The 17,656-nt window shown below is 42.0% G+C and overlaps 1 protein-coding gene across 1 annotated transcript in view; it reads right to left on the bottom strand.

Moving 5' to 3' along the window:
• Nucleotides 1-1,656: 1,656 nt before the first annotated feature.
• VSTM2B (V-set and transmembrane domain containing 2B) overlaps nucleotides 1,657-17,656 on the bottom strand; it is a 19,947-nt gene continuing 3,947 nt past the window's right edge. Inside the window, exons 5-7 of the mRNA XM_010585234.1 lie at nucleotides 17,408-17,471; nucleotides 16,643-16,730; nucleotides 1,657-1,745 (exon numbers count right to left, since the gene is read on the bottom strand). Of these exons, the coding sequence (XP_010583536.1) occupies nucleotides 1,657-1,745; nucleotides 16,643-16,730; nucleotides 17,408-17,471 (241 nt within the window). The remainder of the gene's footprint in view (nucleotides 1,746-16,642; nucleotides 16,731-17,407; nucleotides 17,472-17,656) is intronic.

The raw sequence follows: 17,656 nt of genomic DNA, 5'->3' as shown, positions 1-17,656 counted from the left end.
AGAGCTGGCATTAAGGGAATGAACATTCTTACAAAGATTTTATCACCTTTGGATCCCCATGGTAAGTTTGCCCCAGTACAAGAGGGTTTTTATCATCACAATGTAGTAGTACGTATGAAACACAGATGTATTTCAGTCTCACACCTGGTGAGACATGAGTGGCATAAATCCCTCACTATTACTGGCAGTCCTAGAAAAAGCAAATTCTGACCATCTAAGAAATTGAAAATCCCTTCCTACCCTCCTTCTAGAAGAGGACTCGGGTACGAGGTGAGGCAATGGCACGTCCTGCTTTTGCTCCACAGCTGCTGCCGACAGAGTCCTGCTGGTGCTGTAGCTGTCACTTTACCATTTCCACAATTAAGGTCTTTTCTAAAATGCTATGCAAATGAAAGGATAAGAATCACAGTCAGACATTGAAAATTTCAAAGTACTTTGCTAAATTAAGCTAAAGAAGGTCATGTTTCTTTACCAAGTCATCCTATTACCTCACTTAAAAACCAAGCATTTCTAGGACAGAAAAATAACTGCTGTATTTACTGTAAAAAAGCCTTTTGCTTCATTAGAGGAAAGCTCACTTGGTAAGACAAGTGACACAATTATGTAATTTCAAAAATCTGAGTATTTTTTTTGAACAAATGTTGGAACCAGGTCTAGGGAATACAATATTCCAGGTTGATTTATTTTTATTTTCATTTTCCAGTGCTGATTCATCTTTTTTTCAAAGGGGCCTGGGGAAAACCAAAGCAACTTACCTTAAATGCTCCACGCTGTCACACTGTCCATTAACTGCCCCAAGATAACTGGTGTTGCCACAGGAAAATGCAGCTATAGCTTGTGACTAGCTGTCAGCACATTCCGCTGTGGGGTTTGGCAAGACATGGGGGTGTGTAATAAATAACTGATTTAAATTTTATTTTGTTTGTGATGCACCTTTCCTCAATTCTCTGTGCTGTGACAAGGTAGGGAACAGACACAGCCGTGAAGCCTTCTCAGAGAGCTTCAGGACACAGGGAAAGGCACACGCATCTGCAAAAACTTTATTTCAAAATCTTTTTATTCAACTGTTATTCAGCAATATACAATACAGTTTATAAACAAATGTCTTATCTTGTTTCCAATCTTCCTTTAAAAATAAATATTATTGACAGTGAATATTAATTATGGTAAGATCTACTTTTTTAATTAAAATGTCTCCAAAAGAAATAATTTAATTAAAAAAAAAAAGAAAAAGGAAATCCAAAAAACCTAAACACAATAATCTACTAAAAATATTTCCTTTCTTAGGAAGGGCTTTGACCCAACATCTTTACATATTGTCATAAAGATAACTGCTCAACAGTTCGTGCAAAATGAAGAGTCAGAGGAAAGGTTTAGAAAAGAAAAAATATTACATTAAAATAAAGAAATCATAAGTGCCATGCACAGAGCAGGGCTTGACACCATAGTCTGGAAACTAGATGCATTATTCTATGTGGTTTACTTTCTGTGGCATCCCCAAAAATATGTTCTTCCCCCCATGTAGAATTTATCATGCTTCTTTCAGTCTCTTTCTGTCCATCTTTAAAAGTGTAGGTATTTTTTTGTCAGGGGTTTGTTCTGTTTTTAAATAGGTTCTTTTCTGTTTGGCTGAGGAGGAGCGGAAGAAGTAGTCCGTCAGTGGTTTACTAATAAATGTATAAGCTTATGCAGTATTAACAGGGACATATATAGGAGTGGGTCTGTAGCATAAATAGGTCCTGTACCTAGAAAAGAAAGAGACAAGGGAGAGAAGGAGATTTTATTCTTTATCTTTTCCAATATAGAAGATTAAATGCAGAAGAGAAATATAGGAAGATTTATTTTTATCACTTCAGAGCCAGGGGTCAGAAGCTTAATTTTAATAGTAAAACAGCATCCTCAAGCTATCCAACTCAAATACCCTTCTCTTCCCCCTCACAAATCTAACTCCACTTAGGTCATTTCATTACGCATTACTAATGGTATGCCTAAACTTGGCTTCAGCCAAGTTACCAGCAATTGAGATTTCTATAAATACACCTTAATCTGGTATATAGTTTCTTGAGAAATGACAGGTATCCACCACCCATTACTTTAAAGGGAAATGACAAATGCTGTGGCTGTACTCCTTGATTAACAGGACATGAACCCATTTCATTTGGAATGGGAACAGCAAGACCTTGACATCTTCTTTACCTTTTATAGGAAAGAGCAGAATTTTAAATTTAAAATGTGCACAGGAGCTATAGAAAAACAGAGGTCAGATGTGGAACACTTCTGTTACAGTCATTTCATCCAAACCCAGGGAGGGCAAGACCGCTCCCGCTCCTATGAGGTAAGCTTATGTGGCATGATATAGGGCTGCAGGGGTAGTTATGTACATGCCATCGTGGGAAAGCAGGTGCCTGTGACCTTATGGCTGCAGATAGAGGACAGGGGCAGGGGGGGCAGGGGCAGACACCAACGCCTTTGCTCACAGTAAGAAATGGTATCCATGTCCATACCGCAGCTAACAAGGCTGTCCCTGCCTCATATCCACTTAGACACTAAGATACTTGTTCAGTTTTTTAATTTTCTAGTTACCTGTGCCAAAAAGAGAGGAATTTACTGTGTGCCACCATGGTCCGGCCCCTCTCCCTCATGTGGGAGGGCTGAGCCATGGGGCCGAGGTGCATCGACTCCATCTCTGAAATGGGTCACTGCTCTGCTGCCGGGCAAGGGTGAGAACAGCCCCTTCTTATGGAGAAGTTCTGCTGTCCTGGTGCAGCCTTCATTGCTGCAGGACAAGAGACCACTGCCTTTCACTCCCCAAGCCCCTGCTGAGCCCATGCAAACAAGGCTGGGCTGGTCCACAGCAGCAGCTCTTTGGGTCCCAAGCGCCAATAGGTGACCCCTTTCCAAAGCCATGACATTCACTAGCATGTGCAGTTGTCACCAACACTGCATCATGACAATACAGGGCTGCACACATGTGACAGATGCCTCATATGGCTGTGGGGCATTTCCACAGGGGTGAATACAAAAGCAAGAGCCCAGCTGGAGCCTTGCCCTGCAGCTGGAGTGCACAGAGACACCTGGGGAAAGGCTTCATCAGTGCTGAACACCCTACATACAGGAGTAATCAATGCCCAAAATACTGACAGCCACCCAGAAAAGTGACTGGCAGAGCCACTTTGCAAAGCGTGAAAGCTTTAAAAAAAAAAAAAGTTTTTCATGTTCAGTATCTCTGAAAAAAGAATCAGGCCACTTCTATTTAGGAAACTCACTTCAGGCACCCTAATGTGAATACTTTAGTCTTGGTCTCTAGGAGATGTGAGTCTCTCTCAGCTGTGGCATGATCAAAGGAAATACCTCGAACAGTTCCTGAGTAAACCACTGCTCTTGGGCTCACTGTTCAGGCTGCCTCGTAACCTATATAGACCTCACCAGCAAAGCTAGAGTATTATTATCCAATATAAAAAAATAGTTCATAGTAATGTGGTGTGCAAGTGAGGAACTCAAGAAATGTCTCCATAGTGCTATCTCATAGACACCTAGACTGTGTGGAGATTATTTAGTTATTAAGGTTTTAATTAAATCCTTGCATGCACAAACACATGGCTAAGGACTGCCTACATAGCAACAGCAAGCCATTAAGATGAATTCAGGATTTTTCTTTTTAAAGCTGAAAAATCACTAACACACACAATTAACTCGGGTAACTAAAGGAGTAACTCGTTAAATCCTTGCCAAAAGACAGTAGAAGTGTGTGCAGGAAAGTGCACAACAGCTGCTAAAGCTCAGGTTCCTGGCCAGCACATGGGACAGACAGTCACCAGCCCCAAACATCCTTGCTGCTCTGAGGCAGCAACGCAAGAGCTCACAAGCTCAGACTTGCCTTCCCTACCCCAGAAACCAGCCCTGCAGAGCTGAGGTGCAAGGAGGGTCTGCCCCTGGAGACCTGCAGGCAGGATAAGCAACCTTTGTGCGCTGAGAGGGTGAGGGCAGCGGGAGCCCTGCCTGTGCTGATGCCAATCCTGCCAGACTTCCCAGCCTCCACGCCAGCCTGGGAGCAAAGAAAGAGGGCTGTGACAGCCATTTTCCAGCCTCAGGGACCTCCCTCCTCCAGCAGGTCCCGCCGTTCCTTTAAAAATAGACAGTCAATTCACAAATACATTATATCCTACAGTTTTAGCAAGGATAAAGCCCTAACAACAAATCTGTCTGCACCAGCGAGAGAAAACAGCTTGCTGGCTGTGAAGGCTGAAGGTAAACCCCCATTTTCTGTCTGTCTCTGAGCCTGACATGCTATGTGTTATCTGAAGACTGACTGCTTATTCACAAATTGCAGTCACTGGCACAACAGACCCATACTTCCAGTCAGCGCATCCCCATTTCCAAGCTGTCAGATGGCTCTTCTCACTTCTGGGACCTGGCAAACCTGCAAGAACGCCAGCCCAGGATAGTCCCCATGTGCTATTGCCATCCCCTGTACCCAGGGATGGCAAGGACAGCCTGGCAGCTGCACGCAGCTCACAGGTGTGGAATTTGTGCCAATTCCACACCTGCCCACCACTGCAGTGCAGATCAGGCCTTGGGTATTTATTTATTATGCTCAAAGCTGAGGGCAGTGAGAACCCGTTTTTCCCTGCCAGGGCTGAGCTTGTTCTTTCAATAAAGAGGACTCGAATTTGAGGAGATGCTGCCAGTTACTCAAAAAGAACGCTACACTTTGTAAGGGGGGGGAATCCCCCCTGGAAATGCTGAGGAACTCAACCTGGAGAAACAGGCTCTTGTAGCTCAAGTGCTCTTACAACCATCATACTGAAGGGCTGCGAAGGACACCGGGTTAGGATTGTTTCTGTTTTGAATGGAAAGCAGTATTAGTCACAACTCCATGCTGTAGCTGTGTGCCTGCTTACCAAAATAATTCCTACACCAGTTTTACCTTTATGTACTGGTTTTAGTTTCAATCTCAATGCAGAACTGCGAATTAATGCAACAGTTCAAATTTTTTGTCTTCTCCTGTAGAAATTGCCATTGTTTTTAACCTACATTCTCCATCTTAATTTGACAGCAGAATGTGAGTTCAGAGTCTGTTAACAGAATCTCAGCAGTTAAATAAAACATATTTTTAAAAAATTCTTTGAAAGCAATTATTCTTACTGAACACCAACTACAAGCTGCTTTTTTTCATACTGATTCAGCATTACTCTGCTCTAAGACTTCAGGCAGTAGAAGCAGATACACAGACTTCAGAATTCTCCTCCCTCTGAACATAAGCAGACTGGAAATACCATTTCCAATAAATTCTCCCTGTTTAGTTAACCTGAACCCTTTTCATTATAGGTAGTATTGTTTATAAACAAGCTGGACTTAGTGTCCTCAATTCAGCTTTTACTGCAGTAGTGGAAGTCTTGACTTTTACTGAATAAATTGCTACATTTGTAGATGTAAACAAACAGCATGTGGTCTTGACCACTAAGTATCTGGACACGCGACTGACCCAGATTTGAGAACAGGCAGTTTCTATCCAAAGACTTTAAATCAGGAGTACACAGTTACTCACAAACTACAGACCCTTACAAGAAAACATTTCATTTATATTTTGAATATTCATTTGATATCGTAACCTTATTTATCACTACACAGATTTACAATTTTGCTTTTAAATTATTTATATGCACATAGCTAAAAGGGAAGGTCTACCACTAAGCAGAACAATAAAAAATTGTTATGTTTGTGTATGGTGAATTGCTCTCTGGCATCACTCATCTTTTTTTTCGATTTACAATATAATAATGTTTTACTGTAGTTTTCTATTTAATAATTTGTTTTGTGCCAGCATTCATCAAAGTTTGACTTAGTTCATCCAACTGAAAACAAACATTAATTAACCAAGTGACTTGGGACACATGGAAAAAATGGGATGATTTTTTTTGCAAGCTATATTTAACCAACAGCCAAAACCAGAGTTTCCAATTTTTCTTCCTAGAAAGAATCTGAAAAGTTCCTTGATGTCCCTTTCTGAGATAGATAGTGGCAAAAATGCAGTGGCCCATATAATAAAAAGCTGAAAGACATCAGTAGTCTATTTTCCTTGAAAGATGAGAGAACACCTAAATCTGACTGCCTATTCATGATGGAGCTGGGACTCCGGTTGGCAGTATCACGAGACATTTCTCTGTAATGGCTTTTATGCAGTGACCTGTTAGCCTCAGCCTGTTTCCTTACAGAACAATGTTCAATTAAAACTCTCAAACCTGGCATTTCATTAAGAGGTGAGGGATCAAACTGACCATATAGATTGATTTATTCTCTCCGTCCGGAAACTTTAGACTGCACTTGAGACATATTCTTGGAGAAACTGCTCCTGCTATCTTGTATCTATGGAAAAAATAGGTGTTTATTGGGGTTGTTGGTCAAGGATCATTACATGCAATAACCTCCTAGATAAAACAAATTCTCTCTCACTGACATACATTTGGAGCACTTCCACTGAATTGAAGGGAATTTACCAAACTTCAGATCTAAGAGCTTCTTAGAAGTTTTTAATTAAAAAGACGCCATTACTAAAGTCACTATACACTTACTGAACTGAAGAGATAATAAGCTACACCACATGAGAATTACTTCGCAGTCTGAGACATGATCTTATAAGCCGCATATATCCTTCTTCCACTCTTAAATACTTACAGCACAATCCACACACTGCATTTTTGCTGTCGGGGTTTTTTTAAGGCTTGTAACTGGTGCCTTAAACTTCATACTCCTCACCAAGTGCTAATTCTCCAGGATGCTGTGCAGAAGCGTACCCAGAGCCTGTGCTAACTTTAGCACACTCTCGCAGCTAAACCCTAGAGCACTGCATGTAACATGAAGTGCTCTTGTTAAAAGAATTATGTGATACTATGTAAATCTATGCAAAAATACTAAACTATGGGGTCCCCATTGCTCCTGGCTTTCAGCTGGCTGTGGATCATCATGCCTAGGCACAACTAGAAACAGCTTCTGAGCTGCCTTTTGGTGTTGCTAATTTTGGCAATGGTGACTTCCCACATATTTATAAGCAACTGCATGGGATCTGCTCACCACCGAACCTGCCTAGAAGGCACGATGACAAAATTAGTTTTCTACCCACTACACATTTTTTTATTTACGATTCGCTGAATTTTGGAACAGCTTTCCATAACTCATCTCAAAAAAATGCCTCATAGCAGTCAGCAGACATATTTATTTCTACACAACCATGCACGTATAAGCTAGTGATCCTGCTTTCTTCCTTCATCCATGCCATCAAGGTTTTTAAGGTCAAGAGTAAGGTCTTCTCACGCAGCTGTGTGAAACTATCAGCATTGCCCTCCACATCATTCTTCTTGAAAATGCCCATGTTTCACTTTCCTTATCCACACTGTAGCCTCAAACTCTCCAGGAAACTGAAACCAGCTTTACTGGCCAGAGTTTTGTAAAAACTGTGTCATCATTTTAGGTCTTCTCAAATATACCTGAGTTTCACAGTTTGTCTACCTTCTCACTTAAGATACCCACTGCTACGTTCAGGCCCATATTTAGAAGTGAATTGCCAAAATACCGTGTAACAAGGGTTAACTGAAAGCCACTCCTATCCTAATTTTGGAAACTCAACGGGTTTTAGTATTTCAAATAAGATTCCATTTGCATTTGGAGTATTTAGGACTCCTGAAATGACCATGTCTGACTTGCCCATATCTATATCTATTTACATGCTGGGCTCAACTCATGTGACTGAACACAGAGGTGAGGTAGAATGTACAGTGTGATAACGCTACAGAGGCTGCATACAGGGCAGCACAAGGCGAATTTCCAGCACAGGCAGAAAAGTAAGTATGTGTATTTGAGGAAAATCCAATTCTTTGTAGTAGCCTGTTCTTAATTTTGATTGTTCTTGATGTGACATCTGAAAAAGCCCATCTAGGACAGAAGACTTTGGTGTTTTAGTGGTAAACCACTGCAGGGGTAGCAGGAAGGCACAGGAATTGCCACATATTGAAAGGCATGACAGCACTGTTAAGCAGACCAGCGGAACCTTGTTTTCTTGAGAAGCAGCATCTTCTAGCTCCCTGAGCATTTCGATTGACACCCTTAACCTCCCACTTTGAGAAAGAGAACTACAACATGGCTAACCACCCGTGAAGCCCCTGTTTTAGCATACGCTGTGAAAAATGGGTCATGTACATCACATAGTTATGAACAGATTAGAAAACAAAGAAATTGGATGGCAAGGAGAGGGAGGTGTAGTCATGCAAGGAAATGATGCAGAAGAAAAAGTTTGGTTCTGATACGAAGCTAAGAAAATAAAGATTCCTTCTGCAGTGTTGATTTTCCAAAGTACTGCAGTGCTTTGCTGGAAGTCAACCTTTGCGAGTGCCTGTGGGGTCGGACAGATGTAGGAATTGGTAGAGGAGTTGGGTGTATGTTTCTTAAGGCACTTGCAATTATTGAGGTGGATTTCTGATCACATTAGAGCTCTTTTCAACTGAGACTCATTAATTGTTCTCAAAATGCTAGGACTGACAATCCTTTCCAAACATGCATATGGTACACAGATCAGTCAAGTGCTCAATTATCCTCTATGGAGGCTCTTCCCTTTTTCTCTTAGATCATACGGACATTATTAGACATAAGCTACAGGATTAGATGGACAATTGATCTGATCCAGTTCGACAGTTGCTGCAAGTCTGCAAGACATTTTTCTATTAAACACAGCTACTGACAAACAGAAAGAGGGGTAGCTGAACTAGTGGATTTGATGAATATACGCATGTGCATATCAGATAGAGAGCAAGAAATAATTTTACCTTTATTAGAAATATTTCTACTTTTTAGGTTGCCAGAGAAATATGCAGTTTCATTGTCAATAGGCTGGTAAAAACTCACCTCCCACTGAAGTTACAAGAAGTAGGGACACACAATACAGGGAACAGTTGGTACATTTTCCCTCAATATCCCCACTTCCCTTCTGTGGTAGCCAAAGATGTACAGAGCAGTCAGCAGTCTTACTGAAAGCCTCACTCCATGTCTTCCAAATGCTACATTTGACTTAGAAAATTGCTGTATTGAGAGAAGGTGGTGCCCTTGGAAAGCCCAGCAGACCAGCAGCTGAGCCGATTCACATGGAGCTGTGCCTCTTGGGATCTGTCCTACACTGGAGACAGCCAAATAAACTGCCCAACCACTCCAAATACCCACTCTTCAGAGAAATTAAGGAAAAACTTCAAGAAAACACCAGCACATGCTTCAAGAAAACACCGAGACTATTTGTAACAAGCTCCAAAAGGAAACACTGCTACAGACAGTGTCAATGTAGAATAGAAATGTATCCTGAATACGTGAAAAGAGTCATTCATGCTATATAGATTATACAGCTTAAATACTTTACATTGGGCTGCAATTAAATAAGCCAGTAACTTTCCTCTTTTGAGACCTGCAGCTGGTCTCTACTTTGTAGTACATTCCTATAAACAGACTTCTGCTTTGGTATCTGTGAGATGATCTCTCCTCACCAACTATCTTACTAAAGAGATCCAAAACATGCAACTATGGATTTGTTTCATTTCCAGAATTTTCTGCAGTTCCATGATCTAAAACTAACCTAACAAAACCAAGCACCATTAATTCACTCCTTGACTCTTGAATAATGAGAGATACAAAATTCTTTGTAATGCGATTTGGTGGAAAATGAATTTTGAACTAAAACTTACAGAAAAATAACTAACTACATTAGTGGTAATTCAGGTGATAAATAAGCATCCAGCCCTAGCCATCCTTCTTCAGTACTACTATGTGAGCAAGTCCACAGCATATTGACACACACAAATAGCAAAAAGCACAACTCAAACTCCCCAAACCATGAGGCAATGAAGAATACTGGTAGCGGGTTTCAGTTACTGAGCTTTGAGGTGAGTCTGGGCCACATTCTCAAGTTTTTCATTATAAGCAGGAGGAGCCACATTGCGAAGCACAGGCAAGCTAGATATGGTCACACAATTCCGTAAATTCACACTTCAGGAAAAGACTTGCAATAAGAGTCACACTGGACAGAATCACAGATTTACATTCTGTAATTGATACAAGCTGTAAATATTTGCAACCCAGAAACAAAGAACAAGACACTGTAGTTCTCACTTCACTGTCTTTTAGAGTATTTTTGACTTGATCAGGATTAGGAGCAAGCTGCCAATGTAGTTGTAATTACCACTCCAATCAGAATTACTAAAGTTAAGCAGATCCGAGTGCAGCTTATCTAAGGATTTTTTTGAAAAATAACCCTATCGTGTCCATACTTAAAGAATAGAGCTAAGTGCGTTATCGGAATACATAATGACACAGGGAAAATGGCTGTATTGAGAGCATACGCCTGAAAAAAAGCAGAGCCTGTGATTTACACAAAGAAGAGATCACTTTTTTGCTGTAAACAAATGGTGAGATTTTGGGAATGACCCACAAATACAGAGACCCTCCAAACCTTTCCAATAATTGATATTTGCTAGATATTAGCTAACTAAAGACATTGCCATGCCCTAGATCTAAGGGAGGCCAAACTTTATGGAATAAGCCAGCAAGGGATTATTTGGAAAAACTGTGGACATGGGATATTCCTCAGTGCCCTCTTTACATGTGACATCTCCTGCTCCCTGGCGTGAGAGGGATTCAGATTAGAACACCGATTTTAAAATTTATAAAGTAGTAAAGTAGTTCTAATTATACCAGCTGAGTGAATTTTACACATGACCAATAAAATGACAGACATAGAAGACTGTGTCCATTAGAGGACTTACTAACTGTGCACTGCCTCATTTTGAAGTTAGCAGCTGCTCCTAGGATACGCAAGGCTGCTCTGCTTCCTAGCCACAGCCACGCAAATGCAGGGTAAGACCAGATATTACGGCAACTACTTGACACCCTTCGTAAGCTTCGTTAGCACAGCTCCCTTCTCCAGCCGTGGCACAATGATCTGCGCACTGCGATCACACTGACTTCTCCACAGAGCACAGTTGCTGCTCTGCCATACTGTTCTTCTTTCCAGCTAATAAAATTGCCTCCCAACTGATAACAGCCTAGCAATGTAAAATACTTGGTTGTTAACCGCTGTTGTGACAAATAATACCATTCTGCTGACAACCCCATTTTTTCCAATACAAACCTACTTGAACTGTTTATTATTGACATACGGGACTGCTCTGCCATTATCTAATTTTAAAAAACACATAGTAAACAGCAATAGTGAACCTGCCAGCATTCTTACTGCTTTAGCAAAGCTAAATCAAAACCCAAACCAAACCCCTTTTATTACCAGCACAGTCCTGTCAGGCTGTGTTATGTAAAGAAGACACACCTTCTTCACAGGACTACTGTAAGATTCACTTCCTGGCAGATTCTCCTTTATTTCTGCTTTCCAACTACAGAAACACCACTATTAATATCCTTCTCAAAACTAGTACCAGTAAGATTGTCTTGACATTCTTTCTGCTATGACTGCTAAGTATACCACTTAAAGTATTAAGGACCTATACAATCCACAACACAGTTCAAGTGTTACTTTATACATCAGTAAAGCTGCATCAGTATAGCAGAGGTGGCGAATGCATAACAATATCTGCCTCTTGTAAAATATACAAACTAAGTTAGCTGGTACTGTAAACTAAGACTCCATTTTGCAAAGTATCTACTGAAACCCTACATAAAGAACTAGCAGTATATATGTATTCCTGCCCCAAATGCTGTTTGTTCATGCAAAAAGACACAGTTGCACTCAGCCTTCCCTCATACAGATTTCTAATTTTCACTCACTAATGAATCAATCTCATCTAGAAATCTAGACCAGCATTAGGTACAGCTTCCACATTCATTAGAAAGACCTGGAACACCCCTTTCATTGTGTTCAGTAATATCTTTTTGAACATTTTTTCATCTATACCTTGAAGATCTTAAAGAAGTTCAAATAGTATTCAGATTTCTTCAAGGACACTGCACAGGCTTTAGTAGAATAGGTTAGTACATTTTTTTTCTGTCCTCCGGGGAACAAGCAAGAACCGCTGAAAGGAGGTTACTCAAATAAATTGCATTTCCACAGTACAAAAACACCCTGGCACAGCTTGTTTCTGCCCTAGGTAATGAGGTGACACGGTACTGCAGTTCGTGCTTTTGTCCAGTTTGAGAATTAATCCACATTACACACACACAAAAGAAGAAATTTGTCCTCACTTGTCCCCAAAGCAGTCTAATTTGCCTAGATATTAAAGTGCTAGTGATGTGTATTTAATTAGAATTCTTTTTGCATGTTTGTTATCCAGTGACATTTAGGAGGTCAGCCTGATAATTCATTTATGGCCTCTGTCTTGCTACTTTATTTAATGTAAAGGAAAATGGGATGTGACCCAGGTTGCATTTAACTACAAATAACAACAGAATGTCAGCTCATGTATGGTCTCATAAAAAGCACAGGGGGAGTGAAGTAGACCCAGACATTACCGAGTTGGAAAGGTAGGGAGCCTAAGCTGAACAGCAACACAGAGAGACTTTCCCTTCTCGGTATTCTGTGTAGTGTTCATCTATCAAAGATAAACGAGCTCCATGGGCTGTTTCTCAAACTAGCATGCAGAGTCACTCAAATTCTGACAAAGCCAGGAAAGCCCTAGACCCAAACCCTTACCCAAAGTTAATCCAAACTCAACCACAGCCAATCCAAACAAAGGCCCTCTAACCAGCCGCAGCTTGTTACACTCGAGAAAACAGTGTGTTCATTTACTTTCTTGTCTCTAAGCTGCAAAAAAAGTACTTTTTGCTTCCCCGTGCACAATGGAGATCTAACCGTCTCCCACACCGTCTCCTGCCTCAAGGTAGGTTGCCACAGCTTGACTTAGTGCACGTACTGCTCTCACGAGCATCACAGCGAGCTGCACATGCACACAGACTGCAGAATTGGGACCTGGTCCTTTATTATCTTAGGCCGCGTAGCCCACAAGCAGACTTCCTTCTGCCTCAGACATAAAAGGCTTTGTGGGGGGGAGAGGGGGATAGGCGTGAAGTGAAGACTTATTTTCTTCCTTGCTGTGAACACTTCATCTCTGCATAACACGAGTCTCTCTGCGTCCTTCCTAGAGCACTCTAAGCATAATGAAGCACAGTTTCTTGTTTCACACTCCCATCTTTGTTTATTTTATTTAAAGCTTTCACTTCAGAGCTTTGAGGCTAGAGATCAAACAAATAAAAGGGAATTTGGAAGCTGCAATGTCTGATCAACATTCTGCTCAGAAGTTAAGCTAAAAATTGCCCCCAAGCCGATACACAGGCACTCATTTTGGAGACCGTTTGGTAGGATATAATACGTCCTATTTGCCTCCCAGAAGGTCAGTATGAAGATCCTTGTTTATTACTTCACTTATCAGATGACAAAGTTAGTCTTGTGACTAAGGCACTGGACTTAAATTTCAGAGATCTGAAATTAAGTTTTCACATTTAATTTCACAGCTGCCGCACACTCAACAAAGTTGGTCATCGCTCTTCCTGCCATTTGTCCGTCTCACCCATTTGGACTACAAACTTTCTGGGACAGAGACACTGCACGTTTTGCTCAGTGATGCTCCTATATCCCCCCCACCTACCCAGTAAAAACTAGGAACACTTCCAAACACATTAACACTATATGTGCCCTTTCATTTGTTCACCCTGATTTTTTTCCTACAGCAAAAGATTCCATTTGTGTCGATGTATTTAAACTGAAAGCTAAATATTATTTTCATTTAGAACCATATGGACAACAACTCCCTCTCTGGTAGTATTAAAACCAATGATCTTACCAGCAGATCTTTGCCTCCTTGCAGCCTAAGTAACATGTTCTCAGTTTCCGCTTCAGCCTACCTTACGGGCAGACAAGCGGTAATCTTTTTGACTCTCATGAGACCGCTGCACTAAGTTTTTATATGGTAGTTTAAACATTAAAGATAAAATTCTGTTTGAGTAGCTAATATTTCTGGCATACTGGGCAATGTTTCTGTTACACTGGATCTATTCCCTTATATACTATAATGCTGATCACAAATTTCTACCAAATACAACTTCAGATGACATGTCCAAAACTATGGATTTTCTGTTTATACCTGGTTTGTCAGATGAGACTCTATGCTCTTTACAGAATCTCACTGACAGACACATTTATTCTAATAAGTTCACATTTCAGTTCAACTAGAAGATGTAAAGAATCACATTTTTCCACAGTGCATGACTGGGACTCCACCTCAAATCAACAAGAGCCCTGCAGGCACATCTGAAAGCAGCATTTCATCTATAATCACATTTATTGGAATACAAGCACACAGAGGCCCTATCTAACTACACTGAACATACTGGGAAGATTGCTATTGCAAGGAAAACAGGATTAGAACACAATTCATGCAGGACACTGTGGCTAGTGCCATGCCATCAGCTTTTAGGCAGAGCTCTCCAGTGTATTAAATGAGGGTGTTTCTTAATCACTGATGGCAAATCCATTGTTTGAGCACATTTCTGCTTTTACACAGAGGAAACATCCCTGTGTACAATGAAAAGACTTACAAATGCTAAAGACTTTTGAGAGTAAATGTATTAGATGATTCAATTATTACACACAGGTTTGGTGCAAGTACTTATCTGTACGTGTGTTACAGACCTCAAAATATGCTGCTATGCTAGTATGTAATTCATACAGCAACACAGGGTTAGGTCCTGCAGTCTTACACACCTATGTGAACAAAGATTTAGTTTGATTTGATGGCCCTAGCGTGTGGAAGACCAGCTATGACACTGCCTTGAGGGCGTGGACTCAAAACAGGACTTCTAGTTTCCAGAGGTAAAAAAAGAGGGAAAAAACCCCCCCAGTATTTCCTATAAAGAGACTGCATTATTTACAGTGAAAAATAATTACTGTACCTATATTAGCTCTAAACAACACCACTTCAACATACAATTGGGAAACTCTGAAGCTCAAGTATGTAATTTTCTTTTAAGGTATTCTGAAGAAAGTTTAGTGCTTATCCGACCCAAGTGACAGCACTGGAGACCCAAGTCTTCGATTTCCTTACAAAAGCAGGTGATATCCCTGCAAGTTCTCATCACACTGACCTCCACGTTAGTTTTTATCCACATGCCTTTATTCTGGGTAGGGAGCAACACTTCATGTCTAGGGGAGATAAATCCATTTCTTGCCTCTACACCAAGCTGTCTCTCTCTCTGCTTCAAACCAAGTGCCTGGCCCAGACAGTGTTTCTAAAATACACCAGTGATAGGGACTGGAACAGCAACCAGCAATCTGCTTCACAAAAGCAACCAAAGAGACATCTCATGGTAACAAGTCTCAGACAGTTCTGGTCCAGAATGCACCTGAATCAGGAACTTCGAGGGCCAAGTCTTTCAGCTGCTAACCTCCTGAGCCACACTGTGGCTGATGGTTTATTGATAAGCAATACAAGCAGCTCCAACCTGCCACAGCTACGGAAATTACAATAAACCCAGCAGAAGCCTGTAATTCAGGGGGTCTTGGTTCAAGCAAAGTATTTTTACAGAGGACCATACTCAAATACAAAATCAGTTGCCTCCCTTGTATGGAGACAAAAGCAACTGCTGGTTTATACCTTATTAAGTCAGTACTATGAACAAGAACAGGAGTCCTGTGCTCTCTACGCTGACTTCAGCCTTCTCCCAGCATGGAAACTGCCACGGAGTGGCACTGTTCACAGATACTAGTGTGCACAGGAGAGATGTCACAGCAGGAAATTTTGGTTTAGCCTATTTTGTAGCCCTGTTAGCGTCAGTCTCCATCTGGAGATCCCCACAAAGTATTTTTCTGCATTCCACTACCTTTTTCACTCATTTAAATCATTCCATTATCTCCACTGCTGGCCACAATGCTTATAGCTTATTTTCAAAATTTAATCCAGCCTAGAAATGATGCAGCAGTGCCACATCCCCGAACCACAGACATGTACAAAATTAGGATAGACAGCAGTTTAGATGATCTGGGCAGGGGGTCTTGCCCTAACAGACATATTTGACATGCTGTCTTGGCGGCACATACTCACATCCATCTGTTGAGATGGAACTGAGCCCACTGCACTTCCATCGTCCTGTTTTTAGTTCAGATGCACTACATAAGCTCTGGGTTCAGTAGGCAGGGCACACAGTGCCGTGAATCCTAAACCTAACTTCCATTGTCAATGTGGAAAATGTTGCAAGAATTCTCACTGTGGGGAGTGGAAAGAGGAAACACGAAAACAACCACCAGCCCTGGGTTCCTAGGAGGAAAGCAGATCTTTCCAATAGGAAAACAACAGATTGTGAGCCTTACAGTATTCAGTTTAATTTCTTGTGGTCAGTGAATTCACCAAAAGCAAACTGAACTTTTTTATATGCCCACAGGCACCTGTAGTTAGACCTCAGGAATTAGCACTTTGTCTTCCACTAGACACCAATGAACAGCCAGCTTAGTCTTAAGAATGGTAAGGAGTAAAACCTAGTTTTCACATATATTTCTACATGAGAAAGAAACTAAATTGTTCAAAAAACAGCGAAAGGTAGTAGTCAGAGAAAACACAGCACCTGTAAAGCACCAGCAGGTCACAGTGACCTACTTACAAATGATTTCCATTACTGTGAGCCAAAACCTGCAACAGTTTGCCCTGAGAGCGTGAAGAGGTATCAGGAAGAAGTGTGAACGTTCCTGCGTGAGGATTACGAACCTGCGTCAGAAGAGACTCAGCAGAGAGGGGAGCTCAGGGCTTTCCCTGCATAGTCAGTGGCATAAAATTGTTTCCCTTCTTCCACAGATAACTTGGCAGGGACATTTGTTCAACCTTAGTTAAGTGACAGTGGACGAGAGGGGAGCTAAAGCCCAGTCAGAGCAGCACCACACCTCTGAAGCTTCAAATACCTTTGCAATCCACATTTAAGACTCTGTTCTTTGCTGCTGTCATTAGCGTAAACAAAAGTTTATAATGGCCTTCTCTGGCTAGCCGTAACATGGTAATGTGGCATTATTAACTTAATACGGTATTAACTGATAGACAATCGGTATTAGCACAACGTTTACGTTTGCAAACCGTTCCAGAGCGTAGTATCTCCAACTCTTATCCTGCCAGCAACTCAAACGTGGAGCTCATCACACAGCAATTGACATTTCCCTTCCGAACCTGTCACCTGCTCTGCACGGGCCCCGTGCCCGCCCCGGCCGACCAGCCCCCGTCACCACTCGCCGATTTCAGTTCTCTGCAGAACAGCCGCGGCATTTCGCTCACTTGAGGCCGCAGCTGCTGCTTAAAACACCCCGCCCGAAACGCTGCAACGGGGCCTCTGACAGCGGGGCCTCCCGCAGCACCTACCCAAAGGAAGCCGGTCCCCTCCTTGTCCTCAGACTCACCGCCCCAGCTCCGCGCCTCGGCGCCAGCTCCCGACGAGGCAGGGCGCGATGCCCCGGCCCAGGCCCCGGCTTTTGGGTTCCTTCGAGCCCGTTTGCTTCCCGACTCGGGTGCAATTACTTAGCTCGAGCGCTCGTCCCAGCGCCAGTCCCGGCCGCGACCGAGGCGGGTAGCGGTGCCCTAGCCTAAACCGCGCGGCGGGACTCGGGGAGCCGCGGCCGGGCGGGGTAGAGGGGCGCGCCCCCCGCCCG

The sequence above is a fragment of the Haliaeetus leucocephalus genome, unplaced genomic scaffold (assembly GCF_000737465.1).
Source record: "Haliaeetus leucocephalus isolate CR32 unplaced genomic scaffold, Haliaeetus_leucocephalus-4.0 Scaffold92, whole genome shotgun sequence".
NCBI lineage: Eukaryota > Metazoa > Chordata > Aves > Accipitriformes > Accipitridae > Haliaeetus > Haliaeetus leucocephalus.
Note: the sequence above shows the minus strand (reverse complement) of the source record. Positions and strands in the feature narration are given on the sequence as shown.